Source organism: Pagrus pagrus, assembly GCF_965226575.1.
Source record: "Pagrus pagrus genome assembly, chromosome: 2".
Taxonomy (NCBI): Eukaryota; Metazoa; Chordata; class Actinopteri; order Spariformes; family Sparidae; genus Pagrus; species Pagrus pagrus.
In genome coordinates this window covers 21,139,556-21,155,970 of record NC_140186.1, presented here as the reverse complement: position 1 = coordinate 21,155,970, position 16,415 = coordinate 21,139,556, and the positions used below count along the sequence as shown (strand labels likewise).

Sequence of the window (16,415 nt, the reverse complement as noted above, 5' to 3'; positions counted from 1 at the left end):
ACTTCAGGAGATGAGTGAGCCCACACATTTAATAGATGATGGCGGGGCATGTGTGTGGTCATTACATAAAATGCACAATATCAGTACACAGTGTTTTAACATTGCAGCTCTTTGTGTATTGGTTTAAAACGACCATGTCTTAAGTTCTGGCTGTAAGAAGTCGTGACAGACTGATTATCATCGCCCCTGGTGATCAGACAGCAGGACACCAGGTCAAAAGTTAAAAAATAAATAATCCACTAGAATGGTTAAAATATTAAAGAAAGACAAAGCACATATAAGGGACAAAAGGAGGTTAAGAATCAGTCAGTGTGACATTGATACTTATTAACTTTGCATCTGTGGTCTCTTTTTGGCAAAAGGAAGAACATTTTTACTAGTTGCTTGCTACAATATCAGCACACAAAGACTGCACAGTGAGGGAGCCACTTTAAAACATTCTTAGGTATCAAGTACTAAAACCCATGGAAGAAGGGGACTTGGTCCAAGGTGTCATTAAGTTCAGGTATAGCAGCTGAGGTGAGAGGAGGAGTTAGCTAAATAAGCTAGCAGCTACATATTGACGGAGTGTGTCCAGTTCATTAATAATCAATATCAGGATTTGTGTAAGTTCTTACAATGAATTTCCACTTCCTGTGCAAATGTCTGAAGGAAGATGCTGAAGAGACTGTACTGCTCAGCCATCAGAATGTTGTACCCTTAATAGAGAATGGCAAAAACAATTATTTTTGCAGCATGTTCCTCTGATGTAAATCCAGCCTTAATCGAGCAGAGCTTAAAACAGCCCTTCATCTTGCTTCTCAGGTCAGTGCAGATAGCTAGTGTTGTACTGGAAGGAAGCCATCTGGACCCGACTGCGCAGCCTCTGGACCTCCAGATCCTGGAAGTAGTCGTCCTCGTCGTTCTGGACAATGATATTCTGCAGTTCACAAATCTCACGCTCCATCCTGGAACGCAGCTCTCGCTTCATCTTCAGCAGAGCCTGCAAACAACGGGAACGGTCAATGTGCTGGACAAAAATCTGGACAATTCTGCCTCAAGGTGCATTTTGTCTGTGGTTTGAAACCAAAGATGGACCTATCTATGTAACAACTGCACCAAGTGCTTTTAGATTTTTAGAAAATAATTGAATTAAAAAAATGTGTTTGCCTTGGAGGACAAGTTCTCATGCACACACTTCTCACAGTGTACACTCAGTGCTTTTATCTCAGAAACTACAGCGAAGATTTCAGCTTAAAAAGGGTGCAAATAAGGTCTTTTTTAAATTAATTTGGGAACTCAGGGCTTCCAGGACACTGGATGAGCTGTAAGGACCTATTGTATGTTTATTTTTGGGTTGGTCCTGATATACTTGTTGTTTAGGAGAATGTTGCGACACTGTTTTGTTGTGAAGCTCCAGAAATGGAAATATTATTCCTTATTAGATAGTGATTCAACTTTCATTTTAGGGTGAAATTAACAGCAGTAGTAAGTGAAGGTTTTACCTTTTCTTGAGCTTTTTTCCGAACCTGGATGTCCTGCCGTTCTTGTGCAAGTTTTTCAGCTAGTAGTGAAAACTGAAAGAGAGAAAGCATGTTGTGAAGTCCAATTCTTTACTTGTTCTTACACAGGGCACTCTGTACATGTGTTTGTGTCCTACCTGGTCTTTGTAGTAGTTCTCCATGGACTTGATCTGGTCCTGGTGCCGTCTCTGATGTTCCAGTCGCTGCTCCCTGGCGTAGGCTTTTTGTTCTCTCAACCGGACTTTCTGTAGCTCCAAACCCTCCTCAAACAGTTGCCGAAACATCTAAAACACAAACACAGCCACACTAATGCCAGATAATCACATGGACTGTGTTTTAATCTTAAACTTAGTAATATTAGTTAACATCTGACTGAAATCATCAACAACTAGGAAGAGATGGGTGACAAGACATGACAACTACCTGAAGTCCATGGTTCCAGCTTCTAAAATGTGATTATTTGCTTCGATTCTTTGTTAAATGTCAATGAAAATATCATCTATTTGGGTTGTGACCTGAACTTTTGGTCAGATCAAACAAGAAAAATTATAGAAAGACAGATAAATAATGTCAGTAAACATTAGTCGTGGCCTTAGTCCCTGAACTGGAGCATAAAGTCATTGCTACCCACCCTCTCCTCCTTGGTGCGTGCCCTCATCAGACGGGCTCGGTGCTGGACATGGTAGTCGCTGTGGTACTTCTTGGCGCGCGCTATCTGCTGCCTCTGTTCCCTCAGTCTGTTCTGGGTCGACTTCTGCTGCTGGACACGCTCTTTGAAGTCCCTCTGGAAGATAAACATTTTAGCTTGAAACTGGCAGGTGGATTGTGATTTATAAAGGGAACATTGCCTGAAAGTGTGCACATGCAAGTGTTTGAGCGCACAAAAGCTGAAAATCAGACTTGACAAACACTTTTGGTTTTTATCTTATGCCGTGTGTTTTAAACAACAACCCAGAACAGCTAGGTGAGGTCCGTCTGCAGGTGGATGTATGCAATGTGATGTTATTGCTAATGTTACTAGATGTGAAGGGATCTTCTGAGTTTGTGTTGATGCTCACCAGACGCCTGCCGTGCTCTTGGTCTTTGCGGAGGATCTCCACCAGCAGGTCATGTTTCCTCTGGGCTTCCTCCACCTGGCAGACAAGTGATGCTTTTTTCATATTCATCTATAATTCCATCCACCAAATCATACAGTCCAGATAATAAAGGGCACAGAGGTTTAAGTCAGGCACTCAATACATTTGACCGCACTGTCCTACCTGGCTGGGGAGTTTGCTGCGACGCTGGCCATGGGAGGATGACGTGGCATGGAGTCTGTCCACCTGCTGCATCTGCTGCTCCCACATCTGACCCAGGGCGTGGGGGGAGATGTGAAGGTGGGGCAGCTCTTCAAGGAGCACAGGGAGGAGGTCATTCTCCTTTACTTTCACTGGAGAGAGACAGCAGCGACACAAACATGAACATTACCGGTTTAATCAGACTACGTTCATATTAAATTATTTCTTTTTTGCTTGTGAATAGATTTGGATTGGAATTGGATAAATTGAACATTGTGTGTTACAAAAACAGGAATTTGTTAATATTTGTGTTGTCATGTCATGTGACAGTTGATTTAGTTGTCTGAAGACATGCTGGTTTCAGCAGTAGCTTAATGCAAACATTCCCATGGTTGCATAGAAAAAGTTAATTTGTGGATGCCTGATGCTTTAAGGGCTGAGTGCATACAGTAGGTAAGGATGCTCACTACACTGGTGCTTAATAGTTTTGTTACTCTTAAAGCCCATAACTCACCAAAGTACTGACTGTGGGCAAGTATCTAAACAAGATGTATTAATGCCTTCTTTTAAAGGGTTAGTTTAGGTTTTTTGATGTAGGGTTGTATGAGGTACTTAGTCCTTAGTCAGTGTATTGCCTGCTGGGTCGGCAGTAAAACATATTTAAGCCACCTAAAATTAGGCCCAGTAAAAATACAATTTTATAAGGCAGGAGGAATTTATATATTTCTATTTATACATATTTATTAATTAATACTTTATGAGGAAATTATAGCAGTAAGGATTTATGTTTCACAGAACAGATATGCTATATGTTACTATAATATTAACAATGTAGTTTTCTGTCTGTATATTCCTCATGGAGCCTGCTTGAAAAACAATTTTGGTTCATTAAGTTTCTGATGTTTGTCAGGCTGCTATTGACTGCTGATGGTATGAGTTGTCAGAATAGAGTCCATTCTATTACAGTTTATGTTTTTAACCTAGTTTAAAATGACTTAAAATGACTACATCTTTTTTGAAGTATTCCAACTCTCAACTAAAAAAGATCCTTTTGACTGACCATACTGATGTTAATTCACAGGCTTTCAGGTAAATACACCTGAGGCATCCACTGCAACCATGGAGGAGGCAACATTAGCCAAAGGAGAAGGTGTGTGTAAATGCCAAGGCTCAATCATCATAGCCTAATGAGATTAGTGTTTCTGAATCTTCCGTCTCAGTGTCACATGACCCATCAGAGACCTGATGAGACCTGTGCCAACTCTGGCTTACATGAATCTGAATTTGGGCACAAAACCAATGTCAGCTGTGCCTTAATGTAGATCATTATTGCACAGCAGGAGATGCTAGATGATGACAATTCTGTAAAGTTTTCTGTGGAGTTATAGCTTCAGACCAAAATAAGGACATTTACTTTTATAATAAGGAACACAGTTGGAGTACAGCAGAGGAGATAAGCATAGATTTACTTGCCAGTTGTGACAAAATACTGTAATGACAATATCTAAGTACAAATATTATAAAAATTATAATCTTTGTAAAGTTAGTCATAATCCTGCAGCACACTACGGATGTATTACTCCACTACTACTACATACAGGCTTATATGTCAGCATGTCGAAACATGACTAAACGGTCCATGTAGTGAATATAATTTAACCTACTTGAGTGAGCTTTCCTGGGGGACTCCTGCGACCTCCGTCCTGGTGTGGTTTGTCTGTTACTTTCTGATCTGTGCTGGGCCTTCGTTCTAGCTGGCGATGGTCTGGCTGCTTGGGAAACATCCCCTAGTATGGCCTCTCTGTACTGTCGCTCCTACAGAAAGATACACACACACTGTGAGTAAACTGGGAGGAATACTGCATTGAGAGTATCCACATTTTTTTGTAAATACATCCAAGTTTGCATTCTTTTTGAACAGATGCGCTTTCACAAATTGCTAAATGAGCAACCATTAACAAGAACAGAGCAGACACAACACCACCTACTGAAACCATTTCTTTTAAGCAGTAGCTCTAGTACAGAAATAAAATGGATTCAACACAGTCACAACAGCTTGTAATCTTAAATGAATATGAGACATTGACAGAGCTCTACATCAGTGTCCTAAACATTGATGTGATGTAGTAAACAGAGGGTGAGGGCTGAGAGGCTTCCTTATTGTACTCAGACTACACAAGACATCGAAAAAATGACTTACGGCTTCCTGGGCTTTGAGGCGTGCCTTGTCTAGTTCTGCTCGTTCTTTGTCTTCATATCTTTTCAACTCCTCTTCATAGGCCTTATTCTGCAGGAACTGAAAGAGATTCATTTAATCATTTAAACATTTTTATTTTATTTCTAATGTTCTTATTGAAGATAAAACTCATCTCTCCAACATATTATTTAGGCTACATTTACAGGAAAAGAGAACACAATGACTATGTTAATACCTTGCTATGTTTCTTGTGAGACGGTCTGTGGTGTACCTCCTCTCGCTGTGAATGACCAGGAGCTGTGAGGTTGGTTTGTCTCCCGTCATCCACACTCAAGGCCTCTGCCATGGCGTCTTCTAACTGTCCCTGCAGGGAGCGACGGACCCGTGGAGGGGAGGGGGATAAGGAACGAGTTCGCTGGGTGGATTCAGCGTTGGGTGTTCCTGAAAATTGGAAATTTTACAATTCAATACAATTGTCAGTGTTGATGCAAAGCACTAATTAAATCTTTGTTGTGTTATGTTTATAAAATTCTCACGTGGAGGACCAAAATCTGTCACATCATGTGATCTTTAAATTAAAATTGAAACTTGTGCAGTGCTTTTGTTATAAATAATGTCAATATGACACAACTGTGTTGTAGCCATAAAATATGTGTGTACCTGTGTGTTGTCTAGGGGTCCTGCGACACTCCATGATGCTGTCACTGTGGTGGGACTGCTTGTCCTCTTCTTTGACATCACTGGACTCTCCACTTTCACTCAGAACTCGTTTAAGCATCTACAGGAATTACAAATTGCACATTGTTACAAACATTAAACGGAGAACAGAAAAATGTCACACCATACTTTAACCCAACCTGAATAAAACAGACACACTGGTAGGATTAAAATACAAAATCCACACACCTGATCAAGTTCTTCAAGTCGATGTGAGAGTTTCTCAGATATGTGATGTAGCTCCTCTTCTGCTTTCTTGTTCCTCTGTCTGCGATATGAGAGAGGCTCTTCAAAACCTTCCTCCTCCAACCTGCTGCTGCTCAGAGATATTTAGACAGTTAGAAAAATTAAAAGAAAAAAGTAATGTTCCTTTTCCCTGCATAAAATAAGTTCTATGTGGAAATCTTTCCAACAGGACCTCCACACGTCTTACCTGAGGCCTGTCCTTTCCCTGTGACCCCTCCTTCTCTCCGGTTGTCTTCGCGAATAACTCTGATCCTCCTCATCTTCTTCAGTGTCTGGTGGAGAAGGGGTTGTGGCCGCCATCTCATCCTGCAGGGTGAGGAACAGCACATCTGGCTGGGTGCGGAATAAAACCCTCCTGGGGCCCCCGTTAGTTGGCTGAGATTAGACAGAAAGAGAAACAAGTTAATTAACATAAAGTAAGTATTTCACCCCAGGGTGTCACGTTTCCATCACAAACAATCCGAGCTGGAACCGGTAAATACTGTATATTGTATTGAAGTTAGAAATTCCAGTATTATGACAACATTACCTGTCACCACTAAAACCAAGTGTGTCTGTGAAAGTGGTACAAGTGAAGTTGTTCTCTTACCTCTAGTGCCTCCCCCTCCACTTCTGTCCTGGCTCTTTGCTGACTGGACAAAGACTTCTCACTCCCAGCTGGAAATTGAGCAAAACATGACCCGAAGAACTAAGTTACACTTCACACTGCTTGGGGATTTTCACTTGTTAGCAATCACACAGACGTAGCAGATAAACAGTATAATTTGGAGATCCACTGCCACCTCAAATGTCAGTTACAACTATTAATTCCATCAGGTGCTCGCCACTTTTTTAACCCTATGATCTGTGATGCTTTTAAAGAAATCAAATAGCTAAAGCAGTTGACATTTTATTCTGGTACATTTGTTTTACTCACCAGGAGACTGTAGTCCATTGGTAACTGTCTCAGCTTCTGGTTTAGAGGTCTGTGTGAAAAGGATGAGCGAGTGAGAAATTAAAAAAGGGGGAAAAAAGCAGGAAAAGAACAGTTGTTGTTGCCGCCATTAACATTGACTACAGAGGGGCAGTTTAATGGATATAGTCTGCAGCTCATAAAAGTTCACTTTCTAAAATCGCCACCAGAGACCAGCAGACACAAGACCTGTAGAACGTTTATTACTGGTGATGGGTCAAGTCACTCGAAAGAAAGAAGAGGGAAATGTTCTGTAGGATTGAGCTTGGTGGCTGTTGTTGTCGTTGTGAACTCTCAGTTACAGGAGCCACAGGGTTAAACTGTGACAGCAGCCAACACCAAACTCTACTTTGGAAAAATTCTCAATAAAAGGGGGAAAATATTATAAAATCACAACATCACATCATCTTGAATAAGGCAGTACTTTCCATGTTTGGAGATCTTTTTGAAGAAGACTTAACTCTTCAGCTGGGTATGGACACAAACTTAAGTACCTGTACATCTACTTTTACCATCTAACAAGATGTAGGTGGTGGTTTGAGTACATTAAATAATAGTTATAAATCTTAGGAGGAGGTTTAGTCACACTGAGAATATGGTTGGTCAGGGTTGTTGGTGACCCATAAAACAATCCCATATATAGAAATGTGTTTCCTCCAATGTAATCGATAGCTGACATTCAAAAGACTTTCATTGAAACCAGCCCTTCAGAGGTTTTTTAAGTGACTCTTACTCTCGTATTGTTATGAATAATATTGAGGAAGACTGAAAAGTAAGTTTATTACTGAAGTTCACCTCTGCCATTTTCTTAATGAGTCAGCGCACACTTGTCCTTCCTGTATTGTCCTCAAATCACTAAAATAGGAAGTGCAAGTGTGTGAGTAAAAACAGAAAGAGATAGTCTTGCATTGCTGGCACTGTAGTAAGATACCTCATTGCCTCTTGAAGATAACAAGTTAGCATGTCCTCAAAGTCAGTGCAAATAAAAGGAAATTGACTATTAAACGCTTGAACATCATCAAGCTGTATTATAAGGATACCTCAGTAGTGACAGGAACAGCTTCCTCCTCTGCCTGTCCTTGGCTGAGGCCAGCAGCTGTGGAGGGTTGGCTGGGTGGCTGTGGGTCTGTGTCCAGCCTCTGGGGAGTGTTGCTCTGGTTGGGTGGATGCAGGGCGATGGCTGAGTGCAGCGGTTCAGTCGGTGGAGCGTCCTTGGCATCCACAGGACCAGAGTTGGTGACTGTGTCTGAGGTTTAGGGAGGGGCAGCAAGTCCCAACAGATTAATCATGAGGATTTATTGAAAGAGTTATTACAGTAATACGTTCAAATCTATGTCGCTCAATAATAATAAACGAATCAAAAGATGAAAGAAAGTTGAAGGCAACGTGATGTGATGGAGCAGACACTGATTATCGGAATCTGTGTCTTTGTTGTCCGATTGTGGATAAAATTAATTAATTTTAAAAAAAGACAGACGGGCCCAAACACAGTAAAGAACAAGTAAAGATGGGCTGTATTTCCAATCTTACCTTCTTGTTTGGCTGTGAATGTGCGTGCCGAGACTCCCAACCCAATGAGCTCACTAGTGGATCCGATCTCTTCGGCGTTCCAGGAATGGAGGGAATGTTTACTGGAGTGGACTGTGGACCTAAACAAACAAACAATAACAGCAATAATACATATTATTAACAAAAAGTGCTGTATATTAAAATGATGGATGTTTAATTTGATATACTTGGTCTGAATTCATCAAACCTCACAATAACTGTGAGATGTCGATAAGTTGCCGCTAAAGACTTAAACATCGATACACTTGCATGTCAAAAATTCTACTTTGTGAGTTTTCCAGATCTGAACCATGTCCAAGACTGGGTCGTGACAGTGTTGTTGTTAATAACTCGCAGTTTTCCTCGTACACAGGAACGTCATATTGTTGAAATAATCACAGCAAGAGTCGACTCCCTGATTACACAAAAGCTACAAAGACACAGGCTGTAGCAGTGGACCTTCTGGTACTTACAGCACCACCACAATACAAAATGTATTTATACATTAGAGTTGCTTTAAGTGCCTCCAAGATGTAAATGTTAACAGATATTTTCAAAAATTCACTTTTAATAGTATGACTTCGCACACCAGCAGTGCCACAACCTACACCCATACAAACAAATAATAAAATGTTATTTGGAAGCACACCCAGCTGCAGGAGCCTGTGTCACTCCTGAGTTAATGTGTTTGACACACACCTCAACACACCTTTTTACTATTTACACTCCTGCTGGGAAATTAGCCTGGCTAGCTGTTGTTCCAGCAGGATGTACAGGCCGGACCTGCACTACAGTTGAATGATATAGTCAACAAACGGGTTGATTTGTTTTGGTCTATGGGAAAGAAAGCAGAGTTGGTATTCTTTTATTTTGAGGTTTCTATTCATTCTACAATGTGGTGTGTTCTCATGATAAAAGAGCAATGGGTGTGTGACTGATGTCTCCTGTTTTATTTGTCATACACCGTTTATCACATATCATTCCCCCATTATTGCTTTGTCAGTGAAGTTTTAAACACTCTGGTGCAGTCCTCCACTTTCAAAATAATAAATATGACACAGACTTAAACCAGCTGGAGTAAAAAAATGACCGTATGGCCTTTTGCTATCGGAAACACCTGTTGTCTGTCATGTCTTCCCAAAGAAAATGTTCTTGTACACAGGAATTAGTGGATTTTTACATTTTAAGGAGTCACAACAGTACCATGTTTAGAACTAACAGAATAACTGCACAGCTGGCACAAACTGTGACAACCTAAGCAGAAATAAAAAAATAAATAAAATATCAAACTTTATCAAGAAGATCTCTGGGGAGAGAATTGCAAAATCACCACTGCAATTAAAAGGATAGCATCCAAGTTATAACCATGATTACAACATTAAAAAAAGTTCCAATGTGACCAATATGTGTTTTTTAGTTTTGGGAGAGTATGTGAAGTGCATCTAGTAGAAAATCTTACTCTCCACTGGAGGACGAAGATGCTCCATCCAGTTCAGCTGCCTTGTTATCTGTGGCATCGCAATTTGCCGTCTCCTTGGTTTCACCAGGCGCATCCTCATTCGGACTGTCATTCAGATCCTCTGCAAAAAGTCATGAACAGTACAAATGACCCAGAGGAAGTGACAAAAAAAAAAAAACTTTAGAAGAATTATGAGAAAACAGAACTGGTGACAAAGAGAAAGCAACAATTGTGATTACAACATGAAATGACCTCCGTGGAATTTAAAGAGGAACAAAATCATATGAACTCATCAATTGCAATTCTCTGTTTGAAAAGATAGAGACAAACCTAAAAGACTCACAGCCGAAAAAAGTCGGACAAACAGCCATTTTGTAGCTTTTAGCACAGACATAAACTCGGACCAGTACAGCAACTACTAACTAAACTAAGTACTAACAGCAGACGCACAACTTGTACAGTGTCACCACAGCTCAGATTAATGAACCTTTCAGCCCCAACGATCTGTATTCACAGCAAACAGACCACTGTTAGCTTCTATTGTACTCGTTACCAATTTCATTATTGTACATGCAGGAAGTTTGATTAAGCCTTTTAGAAACTCTCATCATTGTGGAGACACAGTCATTAACTACTAATTGGTGTTTGGCAGCAGTATGAGGGACGGCCCACTGACACAAAGGCATGCTCAGTTCTGCCCAACGAAGAGGCCCGACTGTTCTCTATACAGTCCTGCACCAGCTGGTCTTAAACTGGGTTTAGGACACATTATGTCCAGTTCACGGTGAGGGACAGACACGCAATATCACCTCAATGAGCACTTATGTCTCAGTCAGTAAAAAAAAGAAAGAAAAAAAAGAAGTAGTAGTAGTGGATTCAGGCCCTCTGGAAACTGCTCTAATATTCTGGCTTTTGGAGTGACTAAAGCAGAAATCTTCCTGAAAAATCTGTCTGGCAGTTTTGATAAACGATGAAGCTTTAAATTATGTGGTTAAACATGAGAATGGGCCAATTTGTCACATGAAACACAGATAGTGTGTGTAAAAGTACAGTTCAAAATCTATATCTTCACAAATACCTAATAATATAAAAGGCATATCTGGAAAGTTGATGAGGAAAAAGTGACTAATGAATCTGCCTACCACCATTCTGTGACTCCTCATTTATCTCCTCCTTGAGATATTCCAGGAGGCCATCAAAGATTTCCAGGAGGTTGTTGATAGACTCTTTGTCCCCTCTGACAACATTTTCTCCTGCGAACACACAGCCATCCTCAGCATTACACTCGGTACTCATTAATTTTACTGCTGAATAAAAAAGGGGGATTGTTTTGCCCTCGTGTTTCAGCAAACCCCCCCAGGAAGTGAAGAAATTGGGCCATGAAGCCCAAAATAAAGTGATTTGGTGGAGAAATTTTCCAACATCTCCAGTTGGTCCAAGTGAAAGTTAAGTTTACCTTCTCTTACACAAGCAATGTGTTAATTATTATACCTGTAATGTGTGAGAGACTGATCTGAAGGTAATCCAGAGAGAGGGAATCGATCACAGACTGAACGTTATGGACGTCATCTTCTTGACTGCATGGTGCTGCGATGTAATCTAGGAACACACAGAGCACGTATGGGACCACAGAATCAGTGAAATGCACACATCACAAACTTAAAAAAACATGTGTTCACAGACTTCCTGCAACATTTTGGAACTTCACTTAACAAACATGCCATCACGAGGCTGTTAATGTCGCTGAGCTCTTTCCTGCTCTGTTAAGTACAGGAAAAGGCTCAGCGACATTAACAGTCTTGTGATGGCATGTTTGATGGTCTTAGGAAGCATTCCTGACATACTAAGCACACTCATGAGATCATACTCTGAACTAAAACCTCACAGCTTGTTAACCATCAGCATTTGTGGCCCTACGATTAAAGTTTAAGCAACCTTGTTAGGGCTAAAAATAATGGCTATTTTCATAATCAATTTTTCACTGATCATTTGCTGAATGGATTAATTAACCACGCAGTCTATAAATGTCTGGTGATGAAACTTTAAAAAGCTGTTATTGCTCATACAATAAAACATTTGTTTTTGATCTGTCTGACTTTGAAATCTTAAGATGTTCAGTTCATTATTTCATAAAACAAGAAAAGCAGCCAATCATCACAAGGTAGAAGCTGAAACTACAGAATATTTATTATTTTTGCTTGAAAAATAATCTAAAAGATACATTTCTCATTAAAGTAGTTGCCTGTAGTTGCTATTGTTGATCGACTAATCTGGAGCTGCAATGATTGCATTTCTTTGTCATTTTTGACAGCTTTTTTTTGTCCAACCAATTGTTCAAAACTGAAAGCCTCTTCATTTACTGTCACACTTTGGGATAATATTTGTGATGAGCATTGTTCACAATTTTTGGGGGGACATTCTATAAACTAAACAATTCATCGGTTAATTGAGAAATAATCTGCATATTAATGAATAATTACAAGTACACTCGTCTGAAAATCTTTTGCTTCGAGACTCCACTAAAGAAATGGTAGATATTCATTTGTAAATAAAACATATAGAACAACAATAAAATACATAATAATTAAGTTAAACAAAAACAGAGCATGCAGAGCAACAATATGGACAGCAGGGATACGGCGGATGACTTTCGTATGATCTCCAGTTTGTTTCCTTACCTGGAACTTTCTCCCCCAGGATGTTCTCATACAGGGAAATGAAAACATTTGCATCACAGTCCGTCAGTTTCCTCAGCCTCAAGTTTATGTGACACTTGCTGAGTAGATCATTTGCCACATCTACCCAATCTGTACAAAAGAAGGGAAATGGTTCATGTAAAGTCCTTAAGTGGAAATGTCTATAGAGTGATACAGGCAGAGAGTCGTGAAAGAGTTAAACAAGCAAAATTTTGCATCTTTGGCATGTTGACTTAATGAATACAGTCAGGGGACATTGTACCGTGAATTAATTCACATTTAGGGTTCTCATAGTGTGACATCCACTTGCTATTCATTCACAAGTCAGTTTCAGTACCTCCTCTCAGTGTGATAATGTTAATTCAATCATGAATACCCATCCGCGGCAAACTTCAGTTAGAGAGCGGGGAGTCATCTCTCCCTCATACACACTGCACTACTACACAAGCTACTGTTACAGACCACCCCTCCGGATCACATACATTACGCTTTTAACAAGTAATACCGGTGGCCATGGATTTGAGAAGAATAAACAGCAAGCAAACGTGTGTCTTAAGTTACCTGCCACCTTGACGTCAGCTCTAACGTGTTGTGACACAACTTTACCGGTTAACTCAAATGTAGCTAGCTAACGTTGCTAATTCTGCGTGCTTGCTAACGGGAACATGATAAGAGGACGTTGTACTGTGAGCTGTCATACTTCAATTAAAACGTGTCTCTAAAATGTATAATTAACGTCAAAAGCTGTGGTAACAGGAAAGCGACAACAGCTAACGTTAGCAGTTCACTATTAACGTTACGTGTCGTTAGCTTTCTCAGGACAGGAGCGCAGTATCGGCTGTCTTACCTCTCTCTCCCTCCTGGGTTCCCATGAAACAGCTGTCGACGAGAGGCGGCTGGAGCTCAAAATCCACTAAATAGCAACAAAAGGGTCTCGTATAACCCGGAACCCCGAGCCTGGCCTGAGAATGTGGGTCCGTTTTGTTGTTGTGGGTTTCAGTACCAGGGAGAAGGAACTATCGGCTCTTATTTAAAATTGAAGTCTTGTTTGATTGGACGATACGCTCGCTCTTTGTTTCCGGAAGTTCACGTTGATGGGTGCGTACCGCCCTCTGCTGGTCACTGTGTGCAATGCAGGCAATAATAATGTGTACAGCGTCAACCACAACTGGATGTGTGCTATAAATACTAAGGTCTCCCAGCATGTATGGCTATTTTATCCTTGCTAAAACCCACATATATTTTAAAATGATTGTATTCTCTCTCTCTCTCTCTCTCTCCCGTACACAAAATAAGAAATGTGTATTTATTCTTTGAAATGTATGTAGCCCTTTATATACTAATGGGTACAAACATGGCTTAAGATAAAGTAGAAAATGTAGATTTAAATATAAATACAAATAAGTGAGAACTGTATAGACACTGCAGTCTCCCTCTCTCTCTTTGCAGCTTTTTAATCAAAGTTACTGAACTCTTTTTTCAATCAACTCAAGAGATAATACAATGGTGCCCAAACTTTTTTTCCCTTGGATTGCCAAAACTGAAAGGAAGCACATGTGTACTGTATTGTTAATGCATAATGGTGCTAGGAACCCAAGTTTCCTTAATTGTCTGATTTCCTGTGCAAAGGGTCACTGTAAATCGCCGTGCTCAGATTACAATGAATAAATAATAATTATGGATCCTACATATTCAAAGAGCACTTGTACCTCACAGAAATAAAACAACACAACAAATGTTACTTTTTTTTTTTTTTATTCTTCACATCTGGAGGACCAAATTGAACCTAATGGTGGTCCAACTTTGGCAACCCTGAGAAAATATCAAGGCTGGAAAGCTTCACACCCACTGCTCAGTTCATCTCCAGAGGGTTAAGGGGTATTACAAATATATTATAGCCCAACACCACCAGGATGAGCAACACCTGCTGAACTCCTTACCTCCACCCTAATTTTGTATTCATTTATCTATTGTCTATAGATGATAATTTTATCAAATAAAACCTTTAACTCTTTTGAGTAAATAAGAAAACAGTGTGTAGAATTATTTTCAGCTTTAAGGTAAATTAAATTTATGTTTCAATGTTATCCTTTGAGAGGGGATTTTTCATTTGCATTAGCCCAGCATAAATTTGTACTTCCCCTCCACATTGTCTTCTATATTAGTTTTACTACAACTCATACACCACAATATTCAGGGATTAAATGTGGAGTTCTCATTGCTGTACAGTGCACACAGCAAACTACACATGGTGGCTCAGCAGGCCTTTTTGACTTGTCATTGTAGGAAAAAAACATTGGTGTTACTACTAACATTAACAATATATGTGTTCTGATAAGTGTCCCAGTAAGTAAAGACAGTGTGACAGTGAGTGAGCATGAGCAATACCCTGAAACTAAAGCAGCGAAAAGGAATTCAGCCATCATCAATAATATATTTACACCTTCTCCACTGCCCTTGACTTATTAAATAAAAACCCTTTGAGGTCCATTTGAATAAGCCTGAAGAGATATAGCAGGTAAAGCTGTAATAGTGTGAACAGTTTCTCAATAAACATCCATTTCCCTAAAGCAGAGGTGAGATTATAAGATCATGACTGTAGCTCTACATACAGGATATCTAATTAAAGGCTAACTACACCTAGCTCTTGCACTTATCAGATATACATTTGTGTGCAAGCAGTTTTCTCTTAGCAACAACAACACAGCAACAAAAAGTGCTGAAGATGTTAGAGAAGGTATAAAACAGCGGCCCAGTAGGCCTACAGTAAATGTGATGTACATGACAGATAATAACCTGTTGATACTCATCTAGCATCAGAAACAAAGCTGGATGTGAAACTGTTGTTTAGATGAGGAACATATATAAATAGAAATAAGCAACAACATGAAATAGGGAAGCTGAAATGAGATGAATCTACGCTTTAGTGTTTTTACAGTGAACTCCAAATACAGCAGCCTTGTCAGTGGCTTAACGACAAGTTTGAATCCCACCCCACTCTCCCCATTTCCTGTCACTCTTTGCCTGTCCTACACAAATAAAGCCATCAAAAGACAAAAAAATAAATCCCAACAGGTGATATGGGGTTAGAATGTTTTAAAGTGGCTCCCTCTTCCTGTTCTTCCTTTTGCCAGAGTCCACAGATGCAAAGTTAATAGGTATCAATGTCACACTGACTGATTCTTAACCTCCTTTTGTCCCTTATATGTGCTTTGTCTTTCTTTAATATTTTAACCATTCTAGTGGATTATTTATTTTTTAACTTTTAACCTGGTGTCCTGCTGTCTGATCACCAGGGGCGATGATAATCAGTCTGTCACGACTTCTTTCAGGCAGAACTTAAGACATGGTTGTTTTAAACCAATACACAAAGAGCTGCAATGTTGAAACACTGTGTACTGATATTGTGCATTTTATGTAATGACCACACACATGCCCCACCATCATCACAAATTAACATGAAGGACAAAGGCTTACATTTGTATCAAAAAATACTCTGATTAGATAATGGATGATAAGGACAGGAGCAACAAAATGGTTATCCTATTTTTTTTTTTTTTAAAACATTATTTTCTTGGCTCACATGTGGCGTATTTGTGGTTTAACTGGAATCTTGAACTTTGAGCCCCTAGCATTAAGATCCTTCCAGAGAGATCTGATCAAAAGTTGACATCTCTTAGTACAGGTGTTAAGGCCTCAAGACACATTTGAGATTTGATCACTAAATTTATGAAAGAAGACAGAATGTCAGATTTTACAAATAGAAAATAGTAGCCAATATAGGTAACTTCTTTGTTGCCTGTAGAAATACACTCCAGACT

General features: G+C 39.8%; 1 protein-coding gene across 2 annotated transcripts; it reads right to left on the bottom strand.

Moving 5' to 3' along the window:
* Positions 1-11: 11 nt before the first annotated feature.
* On the bottom strand, positions 12-13,635 carry LOC311272445 (centrosomal protein of 95 kDa-like). 2 transcript variants are annotated; one of them, XM_084378853.1, is made up of 21 exons: positions 13,442-13,635; positions 12,577-12,705; positions 11,390-11,497; positions 11,041-11,151; positions 9,899-10,019; positions 8,422-8,540; positions 7,932-8,137; positions 6,856-6,904; positions 6,529-6,596; positions 6,127-6,314; positions 5,883-6,009; positions 5,637-5,754; positions 5,212-5,417; positions 4,980-5,075; positions 4,444-4,594; positions 2,762-2,931; positions 2,561-2,635; positions 2,134-2,286; positions 1,640-1,786; positions 1,485-1,556; positions 12-982 (listed from the first exon to the last, which is right to left on the bottom strand). In XM_084378853.1, exons 1-21 carry the CDS (start codon positions 13,464-13,466, stop codon positions 806-808), a joined length of 2,616 nt encoding a protein of 871 aa, XP_084234979.1. In that variant the 5' UTR covers positions 13,467-13,635; the 3' UTR covers positions 12-805. The 2 variants fall into 2 exon arrangements, with proteins under 2 accessions (XP_084234979.1, XP_084234980.1); XM_084378854.1 differs by having other exon boundaries at positions 5,248-5,417.
* Between the last annotated feature and the right edge of the window lie 2,780 nt (positions 13,636-16,415).